Source organism: Pristiophorus japonicus, chromosome 14 (genome assembly GCF_044704955.1).
Source record: "Pristiophorus japonicus isolate sPriJap1 chromosome 14, sPriJap1.hap1, whole genome shotgun sequence".
In the NCBI taxonomy this organism is placed as follows: domain Eukaryota; kingdom Metazoa; phylum Chordata; class Chondrichthyes; family Pristiophoridae; genus Pristiophorus; species Pristiophorus japonicus.
Genome location: NC_091990.1, coordinates 181,925,458 through 181,952,687, shown reverse-complemented (window position 1 = coordinate 181,952,687; position 27,230 = coordinate 181,925,458). Strand labels below are relative to the sequence as shown.

The window sequence follows — 27,230 nt, the reverse complement described above, 5'->3', positions numbered from 1 at the left end:
CAGTGAATAAGTATTGCCCGGCGGCGAGCTGGTGTTACATTGTCACCATCTAACCCACTCGTCGCGATGCAGGTAGGATTTTTTATTGTCCATCTCGACCATGGAATTAGAGGGTCCCTGGGTGTGGAGAGGAAAGGCGGGGAGTGGGGGCGGGGGAGGTAGGGCGGTTAGTTTGCATCATCCTCATTGCCAAATTATGTTGTGTACCCGTAAATAACTGACAAACTGAGCCAGGAAAAAAGTTACTTAACTTAACTGTGCTTTTATACAACCCAAAATGGAGTCCCAAGCCAGCATGAACCAGCATGAGTACAGCAGCTATGAATAGCTCCCGCAGGGTCCTAATGCCCATCCAGTGAGCTGTAACAAATAAATAGAGTCTGAACACAAAAGTGTCCACACATGTGCACTTTTCAGCAGAAACAGATAATGACAGGAGTAGAAACTCTTGGCTATTTTATCCTCTTCTTATTACAGAGGCATTTCGGCCAATCTTAACACTGCTGGTGCCAATTCAGTACAGACTGGGGGATAAACCAACAACAACAACAACAACTTGCTTTTAACACAGTAAAACACCCCAAAACGCTTCACAGGAGCGTTGTCAAACAAAATCTGACACCGAGCCACATAAGGAGATGATTATGGCAGATGATTAAAAGCTCAATCAAAGAGGTAGGTTCTAAGGAGCATCTTAAAGAAGGAAGGAGAGGTAGAGAGGGAATTCCGGAGTTTGGGGCCTCGGCAGCTAAAAGCACGGCCACCAATGGTGGAGCAATTAAAATTGGGGATGCACAAGAGGCCAGAATTGGAGGAACGCAGATATCTCGGAGAGTTGTAGTGCTAGAGGAGGTTACAGAGATAGGGAGGGGCGAGGCCATGGATGGATTTTAAAATTGAGGTGCTGCTTAACTGGGAGCCAATGCACTTTATTTTTACACATTTCTATCGCAGGAAAATGGGCTGAGAGTAGATGGTTCCAATTGAAGAGTTAGCAGCAACACAGGCATGATAGGTTGATGTCTTTGACATGAGGAATCACTTTAATGCAAAGCCGATGTCATCATAACCATTGCTGTTGTTTGAGTAGCAGAATTGATGTGGGACTAGATGTAAATGTCTCCTCCATCTCCTCTTCCCGGGTGCTCTTGGTTTTTTGTCAAAAGTGAGTAAACCAGATAGTCTCTGCATTGAATATAAAAGCTGATCTCCCTCCATTTTCTATTGGCCCTCCAAAATACAAATATATGTGACACAGAAAGTGCCCTACCTTGCCGTTATGGATAACTTGTGAGTATCTGAGGTTGCTCGATGAGAATTCTTTGCTGTTTCGTTTTAAGCTGTCATCTTACTCTAGCCATTGCAAAGTTAGCACCGGTGTTGACATTTTAAATGATAGTTTAATCAGAACTGAGATGAAAATATGGCACCTATCCAAAGTTTGTCAGTGAAAGAGCTAATTATATAAGTGCTCCATGCAGGCAATCATTTATCTGGGGTTATAAAAGTGACTGTTGACCGGATTAGATTAGACTGAGATTTTGCTTTAAGTTCATAACATCTGATAGCTGAACAGAAATCCATTTGGGTATGCCCCAAAATATTGAATAATTCAATTTAGGATGTGCTATGTGATTGAATTGTGTTTCAAAAGCTTATAGTTACACTAATTTCAAGTTTTGCTCTGTACTTTATGCATAGTTGAATTGTGATCAAGCTTATATAATCTTCTCAAATAGTATACTGTACCTGATGTATGATTTCACAACTGCTCTGCTCTGTTTATGAACTGGAACAGATAAACTTCAAAGCATTATTGGCATAATTTTCAGTGGGTCACAACAGTGTGAGGGCACACAGTGGGAGGGCAATGTGCTCCAGGATGAGTGTAATTTTTAGTCTATAATTGGAGTAAGCATTTTTAAATTTAGAAACCTAGGGAAAGGACAAAGACTCAATACAGGAGATGACTAAGAATTAAAAGGGCAGGAGAAAAAATGAAATAACTCAAAAAGTACATCAAGCTTGGAGTTTAAAATCAATATATTGTGGGAGGAAAGGAAGGCTGAATGAAGCAAGGAGTTCCATAATGTTGAAGTCCTGAGAAAGAATGCCTTAGAGTAGGAAACAATGTCATGATTCTTTTTTTCAACAAAGTTAAGATGCAAGGAGGAGGAAGAGAAATTGGATACCACATTTGGAGCCCAGGAGCAACACTATCGATTAAAATGTAAAAAAGTGAGGTAGGTTGCAAAAGAGAGGCTGGAAGCTTGGGGTGAGAAAAGAATTACCTCCCAGACAATGACTGGAGTAGGTGACTCCAAATTCAGCAACCTTGGCAGTATTGGGCTTCCAAAGTAAAACTTGAGGCAAGGGTTTGGGACAACGAGCACGAATAGAGTTCATGTTCCATAAAATGAAACTTATAAAGAAATAATTTGTGGAAACAAAAGCAACATGAATTACTCGGCACATCCCTCTGTGCTTAACTTCTAAGTGAGACAGGTCCAAATATAGATCCGAGAACAGAATGGAACCCCTATACTGTGCTGCACTGGAATAGGATTTAAATGGCGCTCCGTGCTGCAATTGAAAATTCTTTTATTCTCCACAATGTCAACGCAAAGATTGTGGAAATTAAATTCAAGGAAGGTTATCAATATAATAGAATTTTAACTTCTGCGTTCTCATTGGGGAAAAGGAATCATCAAAAGAATTGAGCTGGTTGGAGCATGCTGGGGCCTTTTTGCTTTTACATTTGTGAATAAAGTTCTGTTGTATAATTAAATATGTGCATTATGTACTGTATTAGTGATCCGATAGCAAAAAATTTAATAGTAAGAGAGTATCAAGTGATGCCATGTAACTATTGCTAATGGTATTGATTTTTCATGGTAGGACATTCTGTGGCAAATCCTGTGATCTTTATAATCTACTGTGATCAGTGTGTTTTTACAAAACACAACCAGACTTCGAGTAATCTAATTAGCATGATATTCTAAACAAAAGTGTTTGAGAGAGAGCTGCTGTAATTGGGGGTCTTAAGTCAGGAGTTGGGTGGGAGAAAGTGATGGGAACGAGTAATGAAGTTTGGGGTTGGTGGGTGAGAGTTGGCAGTTGAGTGAAAGGCAGCAATGAGAATCAAGACTGAAGTTGGTGAGTCAGTTGGAACAGCAGTAGTGGGGTAATACTAGAGTTGGGGGAGAAAGAACAACCATGCATGTTTGAGTTTGTGAGTAGCATTAACATAGCACAGTTAGAGAGCGGAGTGAGTTACCATGCTGACCATACCTTGGCTTTAGGGGAGCAGGATTTTCTGATTTTACCCACATCTGACCATGATTTCTGGCAAACGTTTCCTTGGCTTATTACTCAGCTTTACCCATTGCTTCCTAGGGCCCCAATTTCCCCAGGAGTTGCTGTATTTTTCGAATCGCAATTCTCCCCATTTAAGTTGCTCCAGTGTAAGTGAGTTAGTTAGGTTTTTTTTTAGTTCAGTTTTTTTTCAAAAGGGGGCGTTACCAGCCACTTATGCCTGTTTTGGCCATTTAAGCAAGTTTAGCCAGCTAAAACTTATTCCAAACTAACTTAGGCCAGAGTAAGTGGCCACTTTTGTACATTTTGAAAAACCCTGCGGTGAGTTAAGAGATCAACGCAGGTCGCCTCCAAGTGACAGTGTCATGATAGGAATGCTAGTTTTTTTTCAAATCCCAAGCAGTAAGACTGGACAGGGTGTAGGTGCTATCAGCCTGATTAAACTAAGTATATTTTTAATTAAAGATAGCTAGATATTAAAGTACTGGAAAATCTTTGAAGATTCTTTTCTCCCTCCACTCCCTCCCCCATCCCCTGCGGTATCAAAACTCTTCCCCTCCCCCCTGCCCCCTGATTAAAACTCTTCCCCACCAACCTGTCTCTTGTAGCCCTCAGCGACGGAAGGCAGCGGCTGGCCTGTGTGGCAGGCCACTTGCCCGGGATAGGGGCGACGAATATCGCGTCGTCCCTTTAGCCAGGATAGGGTTGCCCGGAGCCAGGACGTGCTGGGAGGGCCAGGAACTACTGCGCAGACTCCACTGCGCAGGGCTGTAGCTCCGCCCACCATGCAATCCAATGTGCTGCGCCACAGGCCACAGGCCTGGAACCAATGGGGAGAATACGGAGGTAAAAAACCGGCGTCGTTTCTGTACTACAAAGTCAGCGCACCTGTCATTCTAGCAGAGGGGGCAAACTTGAGCCTTATATCACTGCCATTGTTGTTATCCTTTCATCTGCAGTACTACTGTGCTCAACATGCTTGTTGGACGATGTTTTATTTAAAAAATGGCCCTGAAATTCCGGTTGACCTTTTCCTGTGGACAAGCGACCTAAAAAGATATGCCTGCGCCCAGCCGAACTTCCGAGCCTGAGGCCTCTGGTGACTACGCACGCAGCGCATGCACGTGGGGATGTGCACAGGCCAGGATCTGGAAACAGCAGCCAATCAGGTACAGTATAGTTTCTCATTCATAACAATAGGAGTTCCGAAAGTCCGGAACTTCTATTACTATGAATTAGAAACCCCAGCCCCCAAACACTCAAAACACAATAAAAAATAGAAAATAAAGTACAAATTTAGCATTCATTTAAATTAAAGTTGTTATAAAAAAAAAAGTTTGTCGACTTTTTGAAAAGTTTTTTTAATTAAGCCTTAAAATAAACTTACCGTAGTGGGGAGGGTTTAAAAAAAAAGTGTTTTTATAACTTTATTTTGAATGTGTGTGTGTATTTTTAAACACTTGCGCCTGTAAAAGTAGGCTATACGTGTGCTTTTTCAGGTGCAAGATTTTAAAGGACATTTGCAGGGCAAGATATTCGTAAATATCGGAAATCTTGCCCTGCAAGTGTCCTCGCTCCCGAGATATGGAGGATCTCTCAAGCCAGAAACTTAACAGATCGGAAAAGCCTGTTTTCAGCACATGCGCATTGCGCGCTGAAACCCGGCTTTTCCGTTGCCTTCCCGGGTCCGTAGAAACTTCGTACGGACCCGGGACATCGGAATTTCAGGGCCAATATTTTGCATATAACAAAAACTATAAATGGGATATCCAGGAATAGGTGTACTGTACTGATATGAGTGTAAGCTGTGGCTCAGTGGGTAGCACACTTGCCTCGTAGTCAGAAGGTTGCAGGTTCAAGTCCCACTCCAGGGACTTGAGCACAGATATCTAGGCTGACACCCAGTGCAGTGCCGAGGGAGTGCTGCGCTGTTGGAATTGCTGTCTTTTGGATGAGACGTTAGCAGACAGGGCTTTGGTTCTCTCAGGTGGATGGAAAATGGCACTATTTTAAAGAAGAGCAGTGGAGTTATCCCCGGTGTCCTGGCCAATATTTATCCCTCAATCAACGTCATTTAAACAGATTATCTGGTCATTATAACATTGCTGTTTGTGGGAGCTTGCTGTGCGCAAATTGGCTGCCATGTTTGCCACATTACAACAGTGACTGTACTTCAAAAGTACTTTGTTGGCTGTGAAGCGCTTTGAGACATCTGGAGGTCGTGAAAGACGCTATATAAATATAAATCTTTCTATTCAAGTTTGTTGTTCGAATGATATTCATAAACCATTCAAGCATTTGTGGCACCATTGAAAATGCTTGATTGAATTACTGCTTCAGAGCTTGCTGCAGACTAATGCCTTGTATCAAATTAGATATTTTCTTTCAAAGTGATTGAGCCTTATTTTGCGAACTGAAAAAGTTTGTGGGCGTAGAAAGAGAAAAGGCTGTGAAGCTTTCTAGTAATAACATGATCGATTGTGAGGTTTGCTCCCATATCTTCATTAAGATATTCTGATATTGCCTGGGGACTGTGACTCAGCCATAAAAAAACATATTTTCTAATATGCCTTCCAACCATGCGATGCAACTTGCTTGGATGAGATTGTTTCATCTTATACAATCCTCCAGTGAAAAGGTATCGGCTTTGCTCGTCACTGGTAATTAAACTTACTGTCATTCTACAATTTAGTTCCAGGTCATAGCACCTGGATTACAATTTGTAAGTGTTTTTTTTAAAGTTTTTTTTGCATGGGAATTTGGCCCCTATTTTCCACTTGCTGGATTTGTGGTGTCCGCGCATGTTAACGTACGATTTATTTGTGTACGTTTGTGCCAGAAAAAAAAATTGGGACTTTTGCCAAAGAACTATTTGAATTTGGCACCACGCTCTCCGAAGTTAGTCTGGGGGGTGCGGAGCTTCAAGTCTGCGCTGAAAGCTCTCTGGGCATGGGTGAAAAGCTGAAGTTGCCAGGGCAACCAGAGACGCTGAAGCAAGCTGAAGCCCGCTCCCCTGAAAGGACTGCTACCCCACCGCTGCCGAAAGGGCCACAAAGGACCTCTTCCCCCCAGCTGGACCCGCTGCCTCTGTTCCCCCCCACCCCCCGGCTGGACCCGCAGCCATCCCAGGCCAAGTGGTCCTCCCGCTCCCGAACTTTAACTTGCGGGGGGAGCGGGACTGAGCGGGAGGGCGGGGGACTGGAGGGCGGGGGGCAGCCCTATGATCTGGGATTGCAGCGGGTGAGCAGCCCTTTCGGCCCAAAAATCTTCTCCCCTTGCTCTAAAAAGAGTCCCCTGTGGAACGTTTGGATGCCAAAAAAACAGCACACAATCGTGGCGAAAATAGGGGCTTTTATTTCTAATTGATAAAGTCTTTGCTATTTCATTGCTGATAAAACTTAAATAGTTGTGTGCTGTCCATCTTTCTTCATGTCAATGAAAGTTTATGTTAAACCTTAATCCTGACCCCATAAAATTGTAAATTCTTCAAATATTACTAAAATGGTGGTCTTTTTTTTAATTTCAAAATATACTTTATTCATATAAAAATTTGCACAATACATTGAAAAGCAGTTCAGTACATTTGGATGCAGTCAGCAATTCCATACATTACATTTGGATGCTGACGGCAGTTCCGTTCAATACATTTCTTTACTTTACATTTCAAGGTACAATTCATACAATCCAGGATACATTGTGGTACGTTCATCAAGTTACGGTACACAGTGAGGGTAGTTACATTTCTTTCCAACATGCATTACGCAACAGAACTTGCATTATACATGGCACTACATAGGTGTTTGCAGATCATAGTGCTCTATGTATACAAAAGGTTTACCATTGCAGCCCGAGGGGAGTTTTATACGGATTCCAGCCCCTGGGTTTACCGTGGTGGAAGGGCTTTAAACTGTGGCCCTTCCCCACCGTGCCTTTGCGGCGACTGCACCAATTTTAAGTGCGTCCCTCAGCACGTAATCCTGGACCTTGGATTGCGCCAGTCTGCAACACGCAGACGTGGACATCTCCTTGCTCTGGAAGACCAGCAAGTTTCGGCAAGACCAAAGTGCGTCTTTCATCGAGTTGATGGCCCTCCAGCAGCAGGTGATGTCTGTCTCGGTGTGTGTCCCTGGGAACAGCCCGTAGAGCGCAGAGTCCTGTGTTACGGAGCTGCTTGGGATGAACCTCGACAGCAACCACTGCATCTCTTTCCAGACCTGCCTTGCGAAGGCGCAATCCTGAAGGAGATGGGTGACAGTCTCGTCCGCCCCGCAGCCGGCCCGGGGGCACCGTGCCGTGCTGTTGAGACGTCGGCTGTGCATGAACACTCTGACGGGTAGGGCCCTCCTCACCGCCAACCAAGCTACATCTTGGTGCTTGTGTGAAAGCTCTGGCGATGAGACGTTCTGCCAAATAAGTTCGACAGTATGCTCGGGGAACCACCCGACAGGGTCCACCCTCTCCTTTCGTAGGGCGTCCAGGACCTTACGTGCTGACCACTGTTTGATGGCCTTGTGGTCAAAGGGGTTTTCTGTGAAAAACCTTTCCACGAAGGACAGGTGGACAAGCATGGTCCAGCTGGTGGGGGCGTTTCGCGGCAGCGTGGCCAGACCCATCCTTCGCAATACCGGGGACAGGTAGAACCTCAGCACGTAGTGACACTTGGTGTTTGTGTACCGGGGGTCTGTGCACAGCTTGATGCAGCCGCACACAAAGGTGGCCATCAGGATGAGGGCCATGTTCGGAACATCCTTTCCTCCACTGTCCAGAGATTTGTACATCGTGTCGCTGTGGACACGGTCCATTTTGGACCTCCAGACAAAGTGGAAGATGGCCCGGGTGATTGCCGCAGCACCGGAGCGTGAGATGGGCCAGACCTGTGCCACGTGCAGCAACCCTGAGAGCACCTCACTCCTGATGACCAGGTTCTTTCCTGGTGTCTTCCACCATCCCAGTTTTTGCTTCACTTTGGCGATACGCTCTTTCCAGTTTTTGCCGCACGCCCCGTCCGCTCCGAACCATATTCCCAACACCTTCAGGTAATCTGGCTTAACATAGAAACATAGAAAATAGGTGCAGGAGTAGGCCATTCATTAACGGTGAAGGGAATAAAGGATCGGTCGGTCCAGTTGCCAAAGAACATGGCCTCGCTCTTGCTGCAATTGACCTTCGCTCCCGAGGCCAGTTCAAACTGGTCGCAGATTGTGAGCAATCTGCGGACCGACTGCGGATCCGAACAAAAGACGGTGTCGTTGTCCAAGTACAGGGAGGTCTTGACCTGAGCGCCTCCGCTGCCTGGGACCGTCACCCCTCTAATGCCTGCATCCTTCCTGATGGACCCGGCAAAGGGTTCGATACAGCACACAAACAAGACAGAGGAGAAAGGACAGCCTTGCCTGACGCCAGATCTGATCGGAAAGCTTTCAGTTTCCCACCCGTTGATTAGAACTGCGCTACTGATGTCTGTGTAGAGCAGTTGGATCCAATTGCGGATACCCTCCCCAAACCCCATTTTGGAGAGCATGTCCATCAGGTATGTGAACGATAGCCTGTCAAAGGCCTTCTCCTGGTCTAAGCTGATTAAACAGGTGTCCACCCCCCTGTCCCGCACGTAGGCGATCGTATCCCTGAGTAGCGCCAGGCTATCAGAGATCTTCCTGACGGGAATTATATTGGTCGAGTGGTGTATGTTGGCCAGGAAACTGGGAGTACTTTCCTGCTCTTCTTTGAGTATTTCCTGAATTTTTTTTTACATCCACCTGAGCAAACAGGAACATTAGTTTAACATCTTAGCTGAATGAAATACACCTCCAACAGTGCAGCAATCCTTCAGTACTGTACTGAAATGTCAGCCTAGATCATGTGCTCAAGTCTCTGGGCTTGAACCCACACCTTCTGATTCAGAGGTGAGAGTGTTACCAATATACACGATGGAATACAAAACAAGGACACACACAGTTAATTCAACAGCAAGTTATGTATAAATGACCACCAGGTTACTGCATTTTAAGTGCCCATCCAATCATCTCTTAAAAGTGGTAAGGATTTCTGCATCCACCACTCTTCCAGGCAGCGAGTTCCAGATCCCCACAACCCTCTGCGTAAAGAAGCCCCCCCCCCCTCAAATCCCCTCTAAACCTTCCACCAACCACCTTAAAACTATGCCCCCTTGTAATAGATCCCTCCACCAATGGAAATAGACCCTTATTATCCACTATGTCCAGGCCGCTCAATATTTTGTACACCTCAATGAGGTCTCCTCTCAACCTCCTCTGTCCTCTGTTCCAATGAGAACAAAACCAACCTATCCAATCTGTCCTCATAACTAAGATTCTCCATTTCAGGCATAGTGTAGTGGAAATCTGGAAGGCTTTTCCTCAGAAGGCTGTGGATAATAGGTCAATTGAAATTTTCAAGATTGAGATCAATAGATTATTTTTAGGTTGGGGTATCAAGGGATATGGGGCAAAGTCGGGTAATGCAGTTGAGGTACAGATCAGCTATGGACTATTAGAATGGTGGAACAGGCTTGAGGGCTAAAATGGCCTACTCCTGTTCCTTACTATCTTCATGGATTTTCTGAGTGTGATTTAATACCAAATATTTCTGACTTGTGGGCATTTTTTAATCTACATGCTTATAAGCAGGTACAGAGTCAAAAGTGCCCATGGTAATTTCTCTGTGGACCTTTAAGACTGTTTGAGGGAAAAATTCCCTCGCGCCACGATTGGAGGTGGTAACCGACTCCGGGAGGGCCAACCGCGAAACAGTGGTGACTGCCCCTCACATGAAGTGGAGCACAATCTCGCGTGCTCCACTTCCTTGTTGGCGTGGTATTGGGGGCCTTTTCATCAGCGCTACATGGCCGCTGGATGTATCGCTGACGCATTTCGATACACCTCCCCTTCGGTTAAAGGGGAGGGCTGCTGCGCACTTGTGGGGCCTATGATGGGCCCCACTGGGCCACGGGGTGCTGAAGCTGCAGCCCGGCAACCAAAACAGAGTGCCAGGCCTGCACGACAGCTGCCTGGACCACGCAACAGAGGAGTAAGCCAGGCTGACCGGTGGATCGGCCAAACTGACAAGATGGCGACGCAGGTCTTCCCACCTCCCCTTTAACTCCCGCCCCGCAAGCGGATGCCGGCCCGGTTCGCAGCACATGCAGTCCCAAGGGGTCGCTGTGCATGGCAATGACGTCAGCGTCGGCTGTGCAGCGGCCTGGGCACTACCGCCGGGGAGTGGTGCCACAGCGGCCATGTTTCCGTTAACTCCCGCGCAACTTTGCGGAAGCTGGTAAGCCCCCCCCTCCCCCCTCCCCCGCCCCCCCCCCCGCCAACCCCGGGCAAAATCAGTTTCGCGCCCTGTTTGTGCACCTTGGAGGTGTTAACGGGTGTTGCTAAACAGGGCAATTATATGAAACAGACTTTTAACCCACCATTATGGATTCGATTTGAGCCAATATTCAGAGGTGAGAGTCAAGGTGCCCAGTATTGTGCAGCATTCTGTATATTTCTATGTTCTGGCTGCTGTTGACTATATACCTTCAGAAGTTAGTAAGAGCTGTGTGTGGGCTTGAACGCCAACTTGCTATTCTCGGCTGTGACTTGACGAAAATAGGAAGACTGATCATGGCTTAAAGCATAACTTTTTTTTTTGCAATGATGTTCCTTTTTTAGGTGGATGGTGTGCTGTGTTTGGCTGATCTCCTCACAAATGAAGCAAACTCTGAAGCCACACGTGCAGAAGCTGCAGCCGTGGTGTCACAGATTACATCGCCACACCTCCCCTTCACACAACATCTCAGCAGCTTCTTAGAGAACATGGAGGACATAGTAACAGCACTTATCAGTGAGTATCTCTCGGGCACCGCTCAATCAGCGAGAAGCTAATCTGAGAGGAGGAAGTTTAACTCTTTATGCTTTTCAGCAAGTGGGTAAGGGATTTCATTTGTGCAAATTTGTTTTCAATAAAGCTTAAGGGGCAAGAAATTGGCCCAGAGAGGCCACCTGCTGTTTCCTGAATATTATTGAGGACCTAGGAAAGTCCATCACCATAGGCAGTCCCTCGGAATCGAGGAAGATTTGCTTCCACTCTTATAATGAGTCTTTAGGTGGCTGAACAGTCCAATATGAGAGCGATCGTCCCTGTCACAGGTGGGACGGATAGTCGTTGAGGGAAAGGGTGGGTGGGACAGGTTTGCCGCACGCTCTATCTGCTGCCTGTGCTTGATTTCTGCATGCTCTCGGTGATGAGACTCGAGATGGCCAGTGCCCTCCACTTAAGGCGATCTTTGACCAGGGACTCCCAGCTGTCAGTGGGGATGTTGCACTTTATCAGGGAGGCTTTGAGGGTGTCCTTGTAATGTTTCCTCTGCTCACCTTTGGCTTGTTTGCCATGAATGAGTTCCGAGTAGAGCGCTTGTTTTGGGAGTCTCGTGTCTGGCATGCGAACGATGTGGCCTGCGGTGTTTTTTCAGTGTGGAAAATGGATCCTTCACATTGCACAAAGCATCTGTTAGATTTAGATTTTGGCTTTTATCTGATTTTTAACTTAACCCGCAATGATCATATTTAATGTAGTTCAGATTGTCTTTGATTTGTAAGCATGACAATGGGTTAAACATTTTAGCATTAAAATAATTCCGCTAATTTAGCAAAAATGGTGACATTTTCTATTGGTAATGCATTACGTGCTGTGTGGGGGCACTTAGTGAAGAGTTACCCCTGTTGTGAATTCTGTTTCGACAATATGTGAGGACATTGAAAAGTAATAAAGTCTGATTTTGCTTATTGATTATTAATATGTGTAAAATGTCTTTATCTTCCCTCTACGGGTACATAAAAAGGAAAAGAGTGGCTAAAGTAAATGTTGGTCCCCTAGAGGATGAGACTGGGGAATTAATAATGGAGAACAGGGAAATGGCAGAGATGTTGAACAAATATTTTGTATGGTCTACAAGGTAGAAGACACTAAAAACATCCCAATAGTGGATAATCGAGGGGCTATTGGTTAGGAGGAACTTAATACAATCACTATCACTAATGAAGTAGTACTTGGTAAAATAATGGGACTAAAGGTGGACAAGTCCCCTGGACCTGATGCCTTACATCCTATGGTCTTAAGAGAAGTGGCTGCAGAGATAGTGGATGCATTGGTTGCAATCTACCAAAATTCCCTGGATTCTGGGGCAGTCCCAGCAGATTGGAAAACTGCAAATGTAATGTCCCGATTTTAAAAAAAGGAGACAGACAAAAAACAGGAAACTATAGAGCAATTAGCCTAACATCTGTCATTGTGAAAATGCTGGAGTCCATTATTAAGGAAGCAGTAGCAGAATATTTGAAAAAGCATAATTCAATCAGGCAGAGTCAGCATGGATTTATGAAAGGGAAATCATGTTTGACAAGTTTGCTGAAGTTCTTTGAGGATATAACGAGCAGGGTGGATAAAAGGGAAGCAGTGGATGTGGTGTATTTGGATTTCCAGAAGGCATTCGCTAAGGTGCCACATAAAAGGTTCCTGCACAAGATAAAAGCTCACGGGGTTGAGGGTAATATATTAGCATGGAGAGAAGATTGGCTAACTAACAGAAAACAGAGAGTCAGGATAAATGGGTCATTTTCCGGTTGGCAAACAGTGACTAGTGGGGTGCCGCAGGGATCGGTGCTGGCTCCTCAACTATTTACAATCTATATTTGTCATGTATCCTACATGGCTACTGGTGGTAATATCACAAGGTGTGCCACCAGAGGGCACAGCAGTGGGAGACTTGTAGGTTACCTGTACAGGTGTGCCTGGCCTAGTATAAAAGGCAGGCCACCAGGTGTGATCCTCACTCTGGAGTTATCAATAAAGGACTAAGGTCACTACAGTTCAAGTGCAACACATTGCCTCATGGAGTCTTTATCAGGGCATCCTAGGACACAACAATTGGCGACGAGATTACGGACTTTCACGCAAAAATGACTACCCTTGGTACTTTGCAGCAGTTCGCCGATGGTGATGATTGGAACGCCTTTGTGGAGAGGCTCGACCATTTCTTCACAGCAAATGACCTGGCAGGAGACAACCCGGCCACACTGGCTGGCAAGCACAGAGCTATCCTGCTAACCAGTTGTGGGCCCACCGTCTATGGCCTCGTCAGGGACTTGCTGGCACCAGCGAAGACAACGACCAAGACGTACGAGGAACTCGTAACACTGATCCATGAGCAACTCAAGCCCAAGGAGAGCATCCACACAGCCAGACACTGGTTCTACATCCACCGACGGCCTGAAGGCCAGGAAATCGCTAAATATGCTGCAGACCTCAGGAGCCTGGTGGCACCGTGTGATTTCGGCGACCACCTCACCGAAGCGCCTCATTGGAATCGGCCATGAGGTTCATTGTTCATAAGCTGTGGATACCACAGCCACACTGCAGAAGGCCATCTCCGTGAGCCAGGCATTCACGACCTCGACCTGCGGCTCTAGGCAGATGACTCACCCTCAGGACTCAAACCCGGCAGGTACTGTGCACAGAGTGGCACCGTTTAGAGGCTGGACTGTAGAACGGGAACCTTCTCCGAGAAGAGAGAACAGGCCCCCCGAGTCCCTTAACTCAGAGTCCGCCGAGGGGGGGGCTAGTCAAGTAGCTCCATGCTGGCGTTGCGGAGGGAATCACAGGGCTCACCAGTGCCGTTTTATAGACTATGTATACATAGGCTGCAGCACAAAGGGCCACCTCCAGTGAATGTGTAAGAGAAATATGACTCACTGTGTCGATGAGAAGTCTGCAGATGGCCATGAATCCAGTGCAGATTATAAAACGATAGGCAGAGAGGCAGCTCAGCCCACGATGAGGTATACAGCATTTTTACCTGCACCACCGAGTGTTCCCCTTTGAGGATGGAAGCGGAGATAAATGGCATTCCAGTCTTCATGGAAGTGGACATGGGGGCGAGCCAGTCAGTAATGAATCAAGAAGCCTTTGAGAGGCTATGGGACAATCAGGCTGAACGACCTGAGTTGGTCCCGGTTCAGGCAAAGCTGCGCACCTACACCGATGAACTTATCCCAGCGGTTGGTAGTGCGGATGTAAAGGTACGCCATGATGATGCGGTGCACAAGTTACCTCTGAGGATTGTTGCAGGTGATGGACCAACACTATTCGGAAGAAGGTGGATGGAGAAGATCATTGGAAGTGGAAGACTTCACCCCTCCAGCGATCGACATCCTCTGCGCTCAGAGGCAAAGCATTCCCCCACCTGAGGTTGGATCCGGCACCAGAGAGCAGGCCAGCACAGCACCCGAGGCACAGACCGTCCAGCACGACTGCATGGAGATGATCCAGCTGGGACGACCCGAGCGCACTATCCGGGCTCCAGTGGCAGGACTCCGGAGGAAGAAAATCGGATCCAAAGATGACTCTCCAGCTTCGGTGGCAGAACCCGGAGAGAAGAGGATCATCGCAGTCGACATCGTGGATGGAGGAAAGATGGCGCCCGAACCACGAGGTGAGGCGCTGATGGAGCAACACATGGTACAAAATGGAGAAGAGGATTGGGGTAAAGATAGCAAGGCTCTCTTAAAGGAGGCCTGCAACCCCTTACACTTAAAGGGACACTTCCACACACTCAAGCAATGTAATAGCAACTGTGAGTTAGAGGTAAAATGTGTAACTGATGATCAGAGTTGTGTACATGCAACAAGCAAGGAAAAGTCACGCGATCAAGATCAGAGCTACAGGGTATTCAAAATAAATAACGAAACGTTGTGCGATGTAGGATTTCAACGGCGTACAGCCAATGCAGCGGGCAAACACCCATCGGGAGCATACAGGTCCAGCGGGTTACCCAACGCTGTGGCCTGCATCCCTGGGACCAGAGTTATGCACCATGGAGTGTGGCCACAAGCAGCCAATACATACGAGCTGCAGAGCAAGCGATCTCAGGAGGGCAACGGCACCGGTATTGATACCCTGCCCCTGATCGGCTCCACCTCTCAGGCACCTGATGGCACCAACTGCCACGAGCCTGAAAAAGCAAACTGTGCTAAGCCCCCAGACCCCATCACCACCAAGGCCATACCCGAGAAGGAAGGGTCACCCACAACAGTTCTCCCAAAGGGGACCGGGACCAGCCAGGATCCCAAACCAAACAATGCCCAGGCAAGTGAGTCAGCAGTTCCTTGTGCACTGCTAGACGACAACTCAGGGAGCAGCATCGACCCAGGGGGCAAGAAAAGCACAGGGAGGTCACAGGCATCTGTGAACCTGCCTGACGCTAGGAGCGAAGGCAACAGACCCGAGAGCAGGCAACGTGAGCCAACCGGGTTCCCACTGCCAGCACTGGGCACCGCGCCGCCACCGAACTGCCTGGACACTATCCAGCAGTTCTGGAACTAGTTTGTCCTTACGCACCGGCACATATCGATAATGTGTCTCACCAGTCTAATGTACTTGTCTCACAACTGAACCACTAATGTAATGCAAACTTGTTTTTCTGGACTTGAATGTATATGAATGCAATGAGCCTCCGGCATAATCTATTTGTGGTGAGGGGGGAGAGAATGGAGTGGTCAGGGACATACACGAACAGCAACCACCACCACTACTGCCAACAAAACACCAATCACTCACCCAAGATAGAAATGACCCGCCAAGGGTCAACCAGATAGAGCTAAGCCCAGAGCACAGTCAATGCAGAGGCGATTTGCACTAAAGGCTTGGGGGAGAGTGATGTCATGTATCCTACATGGCTACTGGTGGTACTATCACAAGGTGTGCCACCAGAGGGCACAGCAGTGGGAGACTTGTAGGTTACCTGTACAGGTGTGCCTGGCCTAGTATAAAAGGCAGGCCACCAGGTGTGATCCTCACTCTGCAGTTATCAGTAAAGGACAAATGTCACCACAGTTCAAGTGCAACACATTGCCACGTGGAGTCATTATCAGAGCATCCTAGGACACAACAACATTAATGACGTGGATTAAGGGACCGAGTGTAATGTAGCCAAGTTTGCTGATGATACAAAGATGGGTGGGAAAGCAAGTTGTGAGGAGGACACAACAAATCTGCAAAGGGATATAGACAGGCTAAGAGCGTGGGCAAAAATTTGGAGTATAATGTGGGAAAATGTGAGGTTATCCACTTTGGCAGAAATAATAGAAAAGCAAATTATAATTTAACTGACAAAATATTGCAAAGTGCTGCAGTACAGAGAGACCTTTGCATGAAACACAACAAGTTAGTATGCAGATACAGCAAGTAATCAGGAAGGCAAATGGAATGTTGGCCTTTATTGCAAGGGGGATAGAGTATAAAGCAGAGAAGTCTTGCTACAACTGTACTGGGTATTGGTGTCGCCACACCTGGAGTACTGCGTGCAGTTTTGGTCTCCGCATTTAAGGAAGGATATATTTGCATTGGTGGCAGTTCAGAGAAGGTTCACTAGGTTAATTCTGGAGATGAGGGGGTTGACTTATGAGGATAGGTTGAGTAGGTTGGGTCTATACTCATTGAAGTTCAGAAGAATGAGAGGTGATCTTATTGAAACTTATAAGATAATGAGGGGGCTCGACAAGGTGGATGCAAAGAGGATATTTCCATTCGGGAAACTAAAACTAGGGGACATAGTCCTAGAATAAGGGGCCACCCATTTAAAACTGAGATGAGGAGAAATTTCTTCTCTGAGGGTTGTAAACCTGTGGAATTCTTTGCCCCAGAGAGCTGTGGAGGCTGGGTCATTGAATATATTTAAGGTGGAGATAGACAGATTTTTGAGCGATAAGGGAGTAAAGGGTTATGGGGAGCGGACAGGGCAGTGGAGCTGAGTCCATGATCAGATCAGCTATGATCTTATTGAATGCCGGAGCAGGCTCGAGGGGCCAAATGGTCTACTCCTGCTCCTATTACTTGTGTACTTATGTACTCATAAATGTTGGTTTGCATTTTGAAAATTCCTTAGGTGAGAGTTTGGTGCTGTGTTCACAGGCTGCCCTTGCTCCAAATAATGCAGCTTGCTCCAGAGATTTAGAACACCATTTAGAACAGTTAACTTTGTGACTTGGTGATAGTACAAATATAAATATCTTCTGAAGTTTGCTGACAGTTGTGCAGAATGTGCTCGTGAGCAATAACCATTCTTCTGTAAGTGGTAACTGAATTATGACATTACTGTCGGAGGAATGATTTCAATCCTAATCAACTGAAGAATCTAACATGAGTGCGATTTTAGAAGAGAATTAAATTCTCTGAGATTCCTCCCGTTATCTCTGTTAGTCTGGGTGAAATTCCTTGTGAGATTTGACAGCAATATCCTAATTGCACTTTTATAGTGATGAAACGTTCGAGGACATTTTTGTTTCAGTGCATTACTCTGCGAATTTCTTTGGTCATTTTTGCACTAAACACAAATTTCCTCAATCTTTTTGACAGCTTTGAGAATCTGTCCACTCAAACCCCACAAGACTCATTTTCAGAGGGATGCCAAACGCTGTGTACGAAAATTTCCTGTTTTAATGACACAACTGCACTTTGGGTAAATTATACCCATCTAAACCAGGTGGAGCTGCTTCCTGTATCACCAGTTAAAAGCATGATTGAGCCGGCGCCTCACAACTTGAGCCGCCTCGGGGAAATCCCCTCCGTGCCTTTCAGTTCCGCGCGGAGGGGTTTCCTGTACGGGCTGCTCCTGCACACCCTCAACTTTGCCATCCTCGCCGGCCGTCCGGACACGCCATGGCGTACCATCTTGCCGTCCGGAGGAGGCGGGGGTCCCCGATGGAGGGCACTCTACGCAGGGGTCCTCCCACTATTCGTCGGGGACTTGGCCTGGAGGGTGGTGCACGGAGCAGTGCCGTGCAACAAATTTTTAAGCCGGTTCACGGACTCCCAGGCCGCCTGCAATTTCTGCGGTCTGGAAGAGTCCGTGTTCCATGTTTTTATGGAGTGCACAAGGTTGCAGCCCCTGTTTTATTATTTGAAGGGGCTGCTCCTGAAATTCTGGCTGCACTTCAGTCCCACTCTCCTGATCTTTGGGCACCCTGTGCGGAGGGGAGCGGGTAGGTCCAAAGGCCTCCTCGTAGGACTGCTCCTGGGCACGGCCAAGGGTGCCATCAGCCGGTCCAGGCAGCGGGCGGTCGAGGGGGTCGTTCAACCTGACTGCCTGCCTCTCTTCCGCTCTTACATCCGGTCCAGGGTGTCCTTGGAGATGGAGCACGCGGTGTCCACCGGTACGCTCGCGGCCTTCCGCGAGAGGTGGGCACCGGAGGGACTGGAGTGCATCATCACGCCCGGCAACCAAATTTTAATTTGATTTTACGTTTTTAAGTTTAATTTGTTTTAATTGCCGGTGCTTTTAGTGTCCCCCTTCCCTTTTATAGGGGGCACTGGGGAAAATTGTGATTTTAGTGCCCAAAAAAAAAACAAAAAAAGAAAAACACAAAAAAACCAAAAGCATGATTGAGTGTCTGGGGATATAGCTCAGTGGTAGAGCATTTGACTGCAGATCTAAGAGGTCTTTGGTTCAAATCTAGGTGCCTCCTCAGAGTCATTCATGTTTCATAAACTAATGATTCTGCACTACATAGTGATCAGTGACCGTAAGCACTTTTCACCACAAGTGAATCCTTGTGGTGATTAAGGTGTCCATTGGAGTTTGTAGGCCTCATGGCACAATGGTAGAGTGTCTGACTCCAGATCAGAAGGTTGTGTGTTCAAATCATGTGTCTGGAGTATCCCCCAGATCGGGGGGCACTTAATTTAATGTTTAATTTTGTTTACTCCAAAAAGAGTTGCAGAGCTGTTGAAGGCGATTTTTTGGGGGAAAAAAGCATGACTGAAGACTACCTCCTCCAGGGAGCACCATTCCTCTTCCTTGTGGGCGGGGCTCTGTCTCCAGATTCAGGTTGTATTTACACTGTAACTGCCGGGTCAATGTGAAGTTGCTTGGCACCAACACTACGATCGGAGTGTGAATGCACCCGTAATCACTCCATTCCCCACTAAACAAGATGTTATACTAGTCTGTACTTGTCTTGCAGTACAGTAAATGCAACATTTCTGTCACACAAAAAAAGCACTACTGAGGCTTATGAAAGCTTTGAAGAGTCTCCAAACTTTCTTTGCTGAATTCTACCTCACCAATTGTTTTTTTTCAACCTGTTTTTTTCCCCAGTTTTGCTCATTTAAGACTGTACTTCACATCCCCACATAGTCTCATCCCACCCTCTACGTATTGTAGGGTGATAATTTTTCACTCTACTCTCATTCTTCGACCTCGGAACTTGTAGTGGGAAAGGTCAACACATGGCACAAAATTTAGGCTTAACCCAGTGTCTGTTTTATATCGCACAAAAACAACTAAAACTACAGAACTAGACTTCTGAGAGAAATCGACTGAAAACATGCAATCACCCTTCCTGGCTGTAGCTATTGTAGGTTTGTGGTCATTGGTTCCGTGACCAGTTGCTTCTTCTACTGGCCGTTCTCTGCAGTGCTATTCCTTCCGTGTATGTTCCGTACTACATGTCCTTCCGTCCGTTCGTCTGTTCGTTCTTTCAACCTGTGTCCATCTGTACACGTGTCCTTCTACTTCTTCTGTGTGCTCCTTCCGTCTGTTCCTGTTCTTCTGCCTTCTGTTGAGCTGCTTCTAGCTTGCATTTTTATATCCAGGTTTTGACTGATCTCCCGCCACTGCGGTTTCTGATAAAGTGTTTGCATCGATGCATTGTTTTGTGGTTACTTGGTTGATTGACTGCAATAATGGACTCGCCTGTTTTCCCATTTGCACACTGAGTCTGCAAGGCTCAAATTTATTTCTCATCTTAACATCTCATCCCAATCCCATGTGCCTTAATTTTGCATACTAACCTCTTGTGTGGGACCTTGTCAAAAGACTTTTGAAAGTCCAAATATACCACATCCACTGGTTCTCCCTTATCCACTCTACTAGTTACATCTTCAAAAAATTCTGAAGATTTGTCAAGCATGATTTCCCTTTTATAAATCCATGCTGACTTGGACCGATCCTGTCACTGCTTTCTAAATGCGCTGCGATTACATCTTTAATAATTGATTCCAGCATTTTCCCCATCACCGATATCAGGCTAACCAATCTATAATTCCCTGTTTTCTCTCTCCCTCCTTTTTTAAAAAGTGGGGTTTTAGCTGTCCTTTTAGCTGTTTTAATTCTGCTCCCTTATACTTTTGGGTTTCGATATGAAGTTGAATCATATCATTCGAACTCAGTAGCCGGATAATACCTTGAATCTGCTTCCATTTTGCTGGCAATACTTTGTCAGAAGTGCAGTGGGAATCTCAGTTATGAGTGAAAAGGGTTTCCATCGGACTCCTAGTGAAGTGACGACAGTGAAACGTGAGCAGATCCGAGGAATTTCCTGACCACTATGACAGTAAAGTATATCTACTCCCTCTAAACATAATGGGGACCCAAGGGTGCATGAGGACGTTGATGCAGGGACCCCCAAAAAAGGATGCTCCACAGGGCAGCATAATTCAGAAACTTTTGACACATTTCTGATGCAGTGGGGTTCTGCAGGGCTCAGTACTGGGTCCCTTGCTTTTTGTGATACACATCAATGATCTCGACTTGAATATAGGGGGTATGATTAAGAAGTTTGCAGATGATACTAAAATCGGTCGTGTGGTTGATAATGAAGAAGAAAGCTGTAGACTGCAGGAAGATATCAAACAACTGGTCAGGTGGGCAGAACAGTGGCAAATGGAATTTAATCCAGAGAAGTGTGAGGTAATGCATTTGGGGAGGGCTAACAGGGAAAGGGAATACACATTAAATGGTAGGACACTGAGAAGTGTAGAGGAACAAAGGGACCTGGGACTGCAGGTCCACAGATCCCTGAAGGTAGCAAGCCAGGTAGCTAAGGTGGTTAAGAAGGCATACGGAATGCTTACCTTTATTAGCCGAGGCATAGAATAGGGAGGTTATGCTTAAATTGTATTATACACTGGTTAGGCCACAGATGGAATACTGCGTGCAGTTCTGGTCGTCGCATTACAGGAAGGACATGGTTGCACTGGAGAGGGTACAGAGGAGATTTACGAGGATGTTGTCTGGAGTGGAGAATCTAAACTATGAGGACAGATTAGATAGGCTGGACTTGTTTTCATTGGAACAGAAGAGGCTGAGGGGAGACCTCATTGAGGTGTATAAAATTATGAGGGGCCTAGATATCGTGGATAGAAAGGGCCGTTTCCCTTCGCAGAGGGGTCAACAACGAGGGGACATAAATTTAAAGTAATTGATAGAAGGTTTAGAGGGAATTTGAAGGGAAATTTCTTCACGCAGAGGGTTGTGGGGGTCTGGAACCCACTGCCTGGCAGGGTGGTTGAGGCAGAAACCCTCACCACATTTAAAAAGTAATTGGATGTGCACCAGAAGTGCCGTAACCTACAGGGTTACGGACCAAGAGATGGAAAGTGGGATTAGGCTGGGTAACCTCTTGTTGGCCGGCATGGACACAATGTCATAGATGTGTTGTTCAGCAGAGTTGCAGAGTTCAACCACTTTAGCATTAAACTCAGGCAGCAGAGAAAGAGACCCAGGGAGTTCTGGCGCATTGCCGGATTCCCCAGAATGCAGCATGCTATAAATGGTGCACACGTGGCACTGACGGTGCAAACAATATCCATTGACATTTGTGGACAGGAAGGAAGTCCGTTCACCAAATGTTCAGATTATCTATGATGCCAATCAAAAGATCCTTTGTATGAAAGCCAGGCATGCTGGCGGCTGCCACGATTCTGAACCACTCTACACTTGCTGACTTCTTCCATGAGGACCATCACGTCCAAGGTGGTCTCTCAGAGGAAACAGATTATGCAGACAGAGAACGCATACGACCAGGTCAATGCAGCAACACGACTTCTGGTGGAGAGACTCATAGAGCTTGATCAGTTTTCAGTGCCTGGACAGATCTGGTGCAGAACATGCCTCAAAAGTTCACAAGGATCATCATGGCTTACTGCTGGCTACATAATTTTGCACTGAAGGAAGGCCGTCAATTCAGTATCAATGACGGGGAGTTTGCGCTGCCCAGGGAAAGGAAGCTGCAGGTCCCAGGACCTCAGTAGGATGAACATTCAGAGGGGTCATCCTGGGCTGCTTCAAAAGCCATCTTAAGTCAGATTGTGCTGGAGGTGTTATCCACTGATTGACCACAGCAGCATACTGAACTCTGACCTGCTTCTGTGCCAGTTGCCAATAAACTATTTCCAAGCTTAGCACACGACTGCTCAGCAGTCCTCGATACTCTGCCAGAACTGTGCCAGTATTCATTATCTGAGTATAAATACACAATCCAGTAGAATGCTCTCCTTCAAATATTATTTTAATGTCTATGAACAACAAAGTACAGGATAAGTGCAAAATTTGCAATAATTACATTGAAATACTTGGGATGTTTATCAAACCTTTTTTTGAGGTGAGTGGCCATGAGTTTTGGGTCCTATGACTCTGAAGCCTTTGCCTCAGTCTCCGCTGGAAAGAGGGCACATCCTCACTCACCTCGCACACCTCCGGTTCCTCTGAGTTGTAAGATTTTGCCGATGACACTGGGTTGGTGCCAGTGAGACCAGAAGCAACTTCCACGGATGGCAAACTGGGGGGATTGCTAATGAGATCGAGCGGATGGAATCAGATATGCTGGCTCTGTGCCGTGGTCCGCTCTCTGCTCTCTGCTTTCCTTCTCCTCCTCCAGAACATCAACTACCTGGCTCCAATGCTGAGACTGGGCTCCAGTTCATCTCCTCCTCCTATCCTCAGTGTCCTCTTCTGCCATTGGAAATCCCTGTGGATGCAGAGAGTCTCCAGGGAAGGATGGTAGAAGGTGAGAAGGAACTCTTGACCTCTTCAGGATGAAGGGTGAGATGGAAAGGTGAGTGAAAGGTTGAGTGTGTGTGGTTATGCTAGGGGCTTGCAGGGAGTGATTGTACATGCTGAGGTATTCACCTGAGATTGGCAATCTTCCACCTGTAGTGATGGGACCACATAGGCCCAACATGTCCTAGGCCTTCTGTTCATGTGGTTGGGGGGTTCGGAATCTGTAGATGGGGATGCCCCTGCTAGTGCTGATCACTTCTGGGCATATATACCAACTTCTCCTGCAATGAAATAAGTAAATGAGGATTAAACTTGCAGTTAAGGAATGTGTGTCAGGAGTAATAGGGGAGGTGATGTGAGGTGAGAGAAGAGTGGGTTTCAGTACATCTGAGGGGGGGATAGGTGTATTGGGATTGTGCAGTATATATTGGGGGAGTGTGGACATAGCTCAGGATAGGTAAGCAGATAGCAATGTAAAGGATGATTAGTGTGTGTGTTGCTTTAAGAGGGTCAAGAATGTTATATATGTAAACCTTTAAATACCTTGTTTAACCACCAGAGGGCTCATCCCCTGGAGTCCCAAGGGATCCCACAATCCCTTGGGAGCACCTGAATTAAGGAGACCTCACAGGCTAGAGAGGCACTCTGGAGACCTGCAATAAAAGACTAAGGTCACACTTTACTTTGAGCTCACATTATCTGGTCAAACTCTTTATTCATACACTACAACTGGCGACGACATACAGATATCGAACCCCACCGCAACGATGCAGAGAACAGTGGGCATCCTGGAGAAATTTTCGGAGGGAGATGGTTGGAAAACCTTCGTGGAGCGACTCGACCAATACTTCGTGGCCAACGAGCTGGAAGGAGAAGCGAACGCTGCCAAACGAAGGGCGATTCTCCTCACCGTCTGCGGGGCACCAACGTATGGCCTCATGAAAAATCTGCTTGCTCCAGCAAATCCACAGAGAAATCATATGATGATTTGTGCACACTGGTCCGGGAGCATCTTAACCCAGAGGAAAGCGTTCTGATGGCGAGGTACTGGTTCTACACGTGCAAGAGGTCTGAAGGCCAGGAAGTGGCGAGCTATGTCGCCGAGCTAAGGCACCTTGCAGGACATTGCGAATTTGAAGGATATTTGGAGCACATGCTCAGAGACTTCTTTGTACTTGGCATTGGCCATGAAGTGATACTTCACAAACGTTTGACTGTAGAGACCCCAACCTTGAGTAAAGCCATAGCAATAGCCCAAGTGTTCATCACCACCAGTGACAATACCAAACAAATCTCTCAGCACGAGTGCTGCTACAAGTACTGTGAACAAAGTAACGTTGTTTTCGAATCATAATGTACAGGGCAGGTCACACATACCTGCAGCTACACGTCCGCAGATGTCTCAGAGTCCACCATCAAGGGTGATGAATACAAGGCCATTAACACCTTGTTGGTGCTGCGGGGGGTGATCATCGTTTCCATTCATGCCGCTTCAAAGGTTACGTTTACAAGGGCTGTGGAACAATGGGACATCTCCAACGTATATGCAGGCGAGCTGCAAACCCTGCTAATCCTGCAAATCACCATGTTGCAGAGGTGGACAGATCCACGGCGGATCACGACGAACCAGAGCCTCAGACCAAGGAGGCAGAGGTACTACAAAGTGTCCCCCGATAATGCTGAAGATTGAATTAATTGGACTCCCGGCGTCAATGGAGCTGGACACGGGCACGAGCCTGTCCATTATGAGCAAAAAGACTTTTGATAAATTGTGGTGCAGCAAGGCCTTAAGGCCAGTCCTGACTCCCATTCGCACTAAGCCGGGAACTTACACAAAGGAACTGATTCCCGTAATCGGCAGTGCTACTGTAAAGTTCTCCTACAATGGAGCGGTGCACAAGTTACCACTCTGGGTAGTACCAGGCGATGAACCCACGCTGCTCGGCAGGAGCTGGCTGGGGAAGATACGCTGGAACTGGGATGACATCCGAGCGCTCTCGTCCGCTGACGACACTTCGTGTGCCCAGGTCCTAAACAAGTTCCCCTCGCTGTTCGAACCAGGCATCGGGAAGTTCCAAGAAGCAAAACCACCTAATTCCGGGGGCGCGACCCATCCATCACAAGGCGAGGGTGGTACCTTACATGATGAGAGAGAGGGTGGAGATCGAGCTGGAGCGGCTGCAATGAGAGGACATCATTTCGCTGATCGACTTCAACGAGTGGGCCAGTCCGATTGTTCTAGTCCTCAAGGGAGATGGCACCATCAGAATCTGTGGAGATTACAAAGTAACTATCAATCGTTTCTTCCTACAGGATCAATACTCACTATCAAAGGCAGATGACCTTTTTGTGACGCTGGCGGGAGGAAAGACGTTCATGAAGCTGGATTTGACCTTGGCCTACATGACGCAGGAGCTGGAGGAATCATCCAAGGGCCTCACCTGCAGCAACACGCACAAAAGCCTCTTCATCTACAACAGATGCCCATTTGGTATTCGATCAGCCGCGGCGATATTCCAGAGAAACATGGAAAGCTTACTGCAGTCGGTCCCGCACACCGTGGTCTTCCAGGACGACATCTTGGTTGCAGGTCGGGACACAGTCGAGCACCTGCAGAACCTGGAGGGGGTTCTTAGTCGGCTTAATCGTGTGGGGCTCAGGTTAAAACGCTCGAAATGCCTTTTCCTGGCGCCTGAAGTGGAGTTCCTGGGAGAAGAATCGCGGCGGACGGCATAAGGCCCACCGATTCGAAGACGGAGGCAATCGAAAACGCACCGAGACCACAGAATGTGATGGAGCTGCGGTCATTTCTATGACTTCTGAACTACTTTGGTAACTTCTTACCGGGTCTCAGCACACTGTTAGAACCACTACATGTCTTACTGCGTAAAGGAGATGAATGGGTATGGGGCAAAAGCCAAGAAAATGTCTTTGTAAAAGCTAGAAAACTGTTATACTCAAACAAATTGCTTGTGTTGTATGATCCATGTAAGCATTTGGTACTAGTATGTGTTGCCTCGTCATACGGTGTCGGGTGTGCATTGCAACAAGCTAATGAAGCTGGAAAATTGCAACCGGTTGCTTATGCATCCAGAAGTCTGTCTAAGGCTGAGAGGGCCTACAGCATGATTAAAAAAGAAATGTTAGCGTGTGTTTATGGGGTAAAGGAAATGCATCAATATCTGTTTGGGCTCAAATTTGAATTGGAAACTGACTATAAGCCCTGATACTCCTCTTTTCAGAAAGTTAGGGGATAAATCCGAATGCATCGGCCCGCATCCAGAGATGGGTGCTCACGTTGTCCGCATACAACTACGCCATCCGCCACAGGCCAGGCACAGAAAACTGCGCCGATGCTCTCAGTAGGCTGCCATTGCCCACCACGGGGATGGAAATGGCACAGCCGCAGATTTAGTTATGGTAATGGAAGCATTAGAGAGTGAGCAATCACCTGTTACCGCCTGACAGATTAGAACCTGGATGAGCCAGGACCCCTTACTGTCCTTAGCAAAAAAACTGTGTGCTTCACGGGAGCTGGTTCAGTGTCCCATTAGAAATGCAGGAAGAAATAAAGCCATACCATCGGCACAAGGATGAAATGTCTATACAGGCAGACTGCCTCCTGTGGGGCAATTGGGTAGTGGTACCCAAAAAAGGGCAGAGACACTTTCATTAGTGATCTCCACAGCACCCACCCAGGCATCGTAATGATGAAAGCAATAGTCAGATCTCATGTGTGGTGGCCTGGTATCGATGCGGACTTAGAGTCCTGCGTGCACAAATGTAACACATGTTCACAGTTAAGCAATGTACCCAGGGAGGCGCCACTAAGTTTATGGTCTTGGCCCTGCAAACCGTGGTCTAGGGTCCATGTTGACTATGCAGGCCCGTTCTTGGGAAAAATGTTCCTAGTGGTTGAAGATGCGTGCTTCAAATGGATTGAATGTGAGATAATGTTGGCAAGCACATCCGCTGCCACCACTGAAAGCCTGCGGGCCATGTTTGCCACGCACGGCCTGCCTGATGTCCTTGTGAGTGACAATGGGCTGTGTTTCACCAGTGCTGAGTTCAAAGTGTT

General features: G+C 46.9%; 1 protein-coding gene across 1 annotated transcript in view; it reads left to right on the top strand.

Moving 5' to 3' along the window:
- The window catches only part of LOC139279559 (protein inscuteable homolog), a 321,510-nt gene that overhangs the window by 236,308 nt on the left and 57,972 nt on the right, over positions 1–27,230 (top strand). The window contains exon 6 of the mRNA XM_070898683.1: positions 10,989–11,160. Coding sequence (XP_070754784.1) covers positions 10,989–11,160 — 172 coding nt within the window. The remainder of the gene's footprint in view (positions 1–10,988; positions 11,161–27,230) is intronic.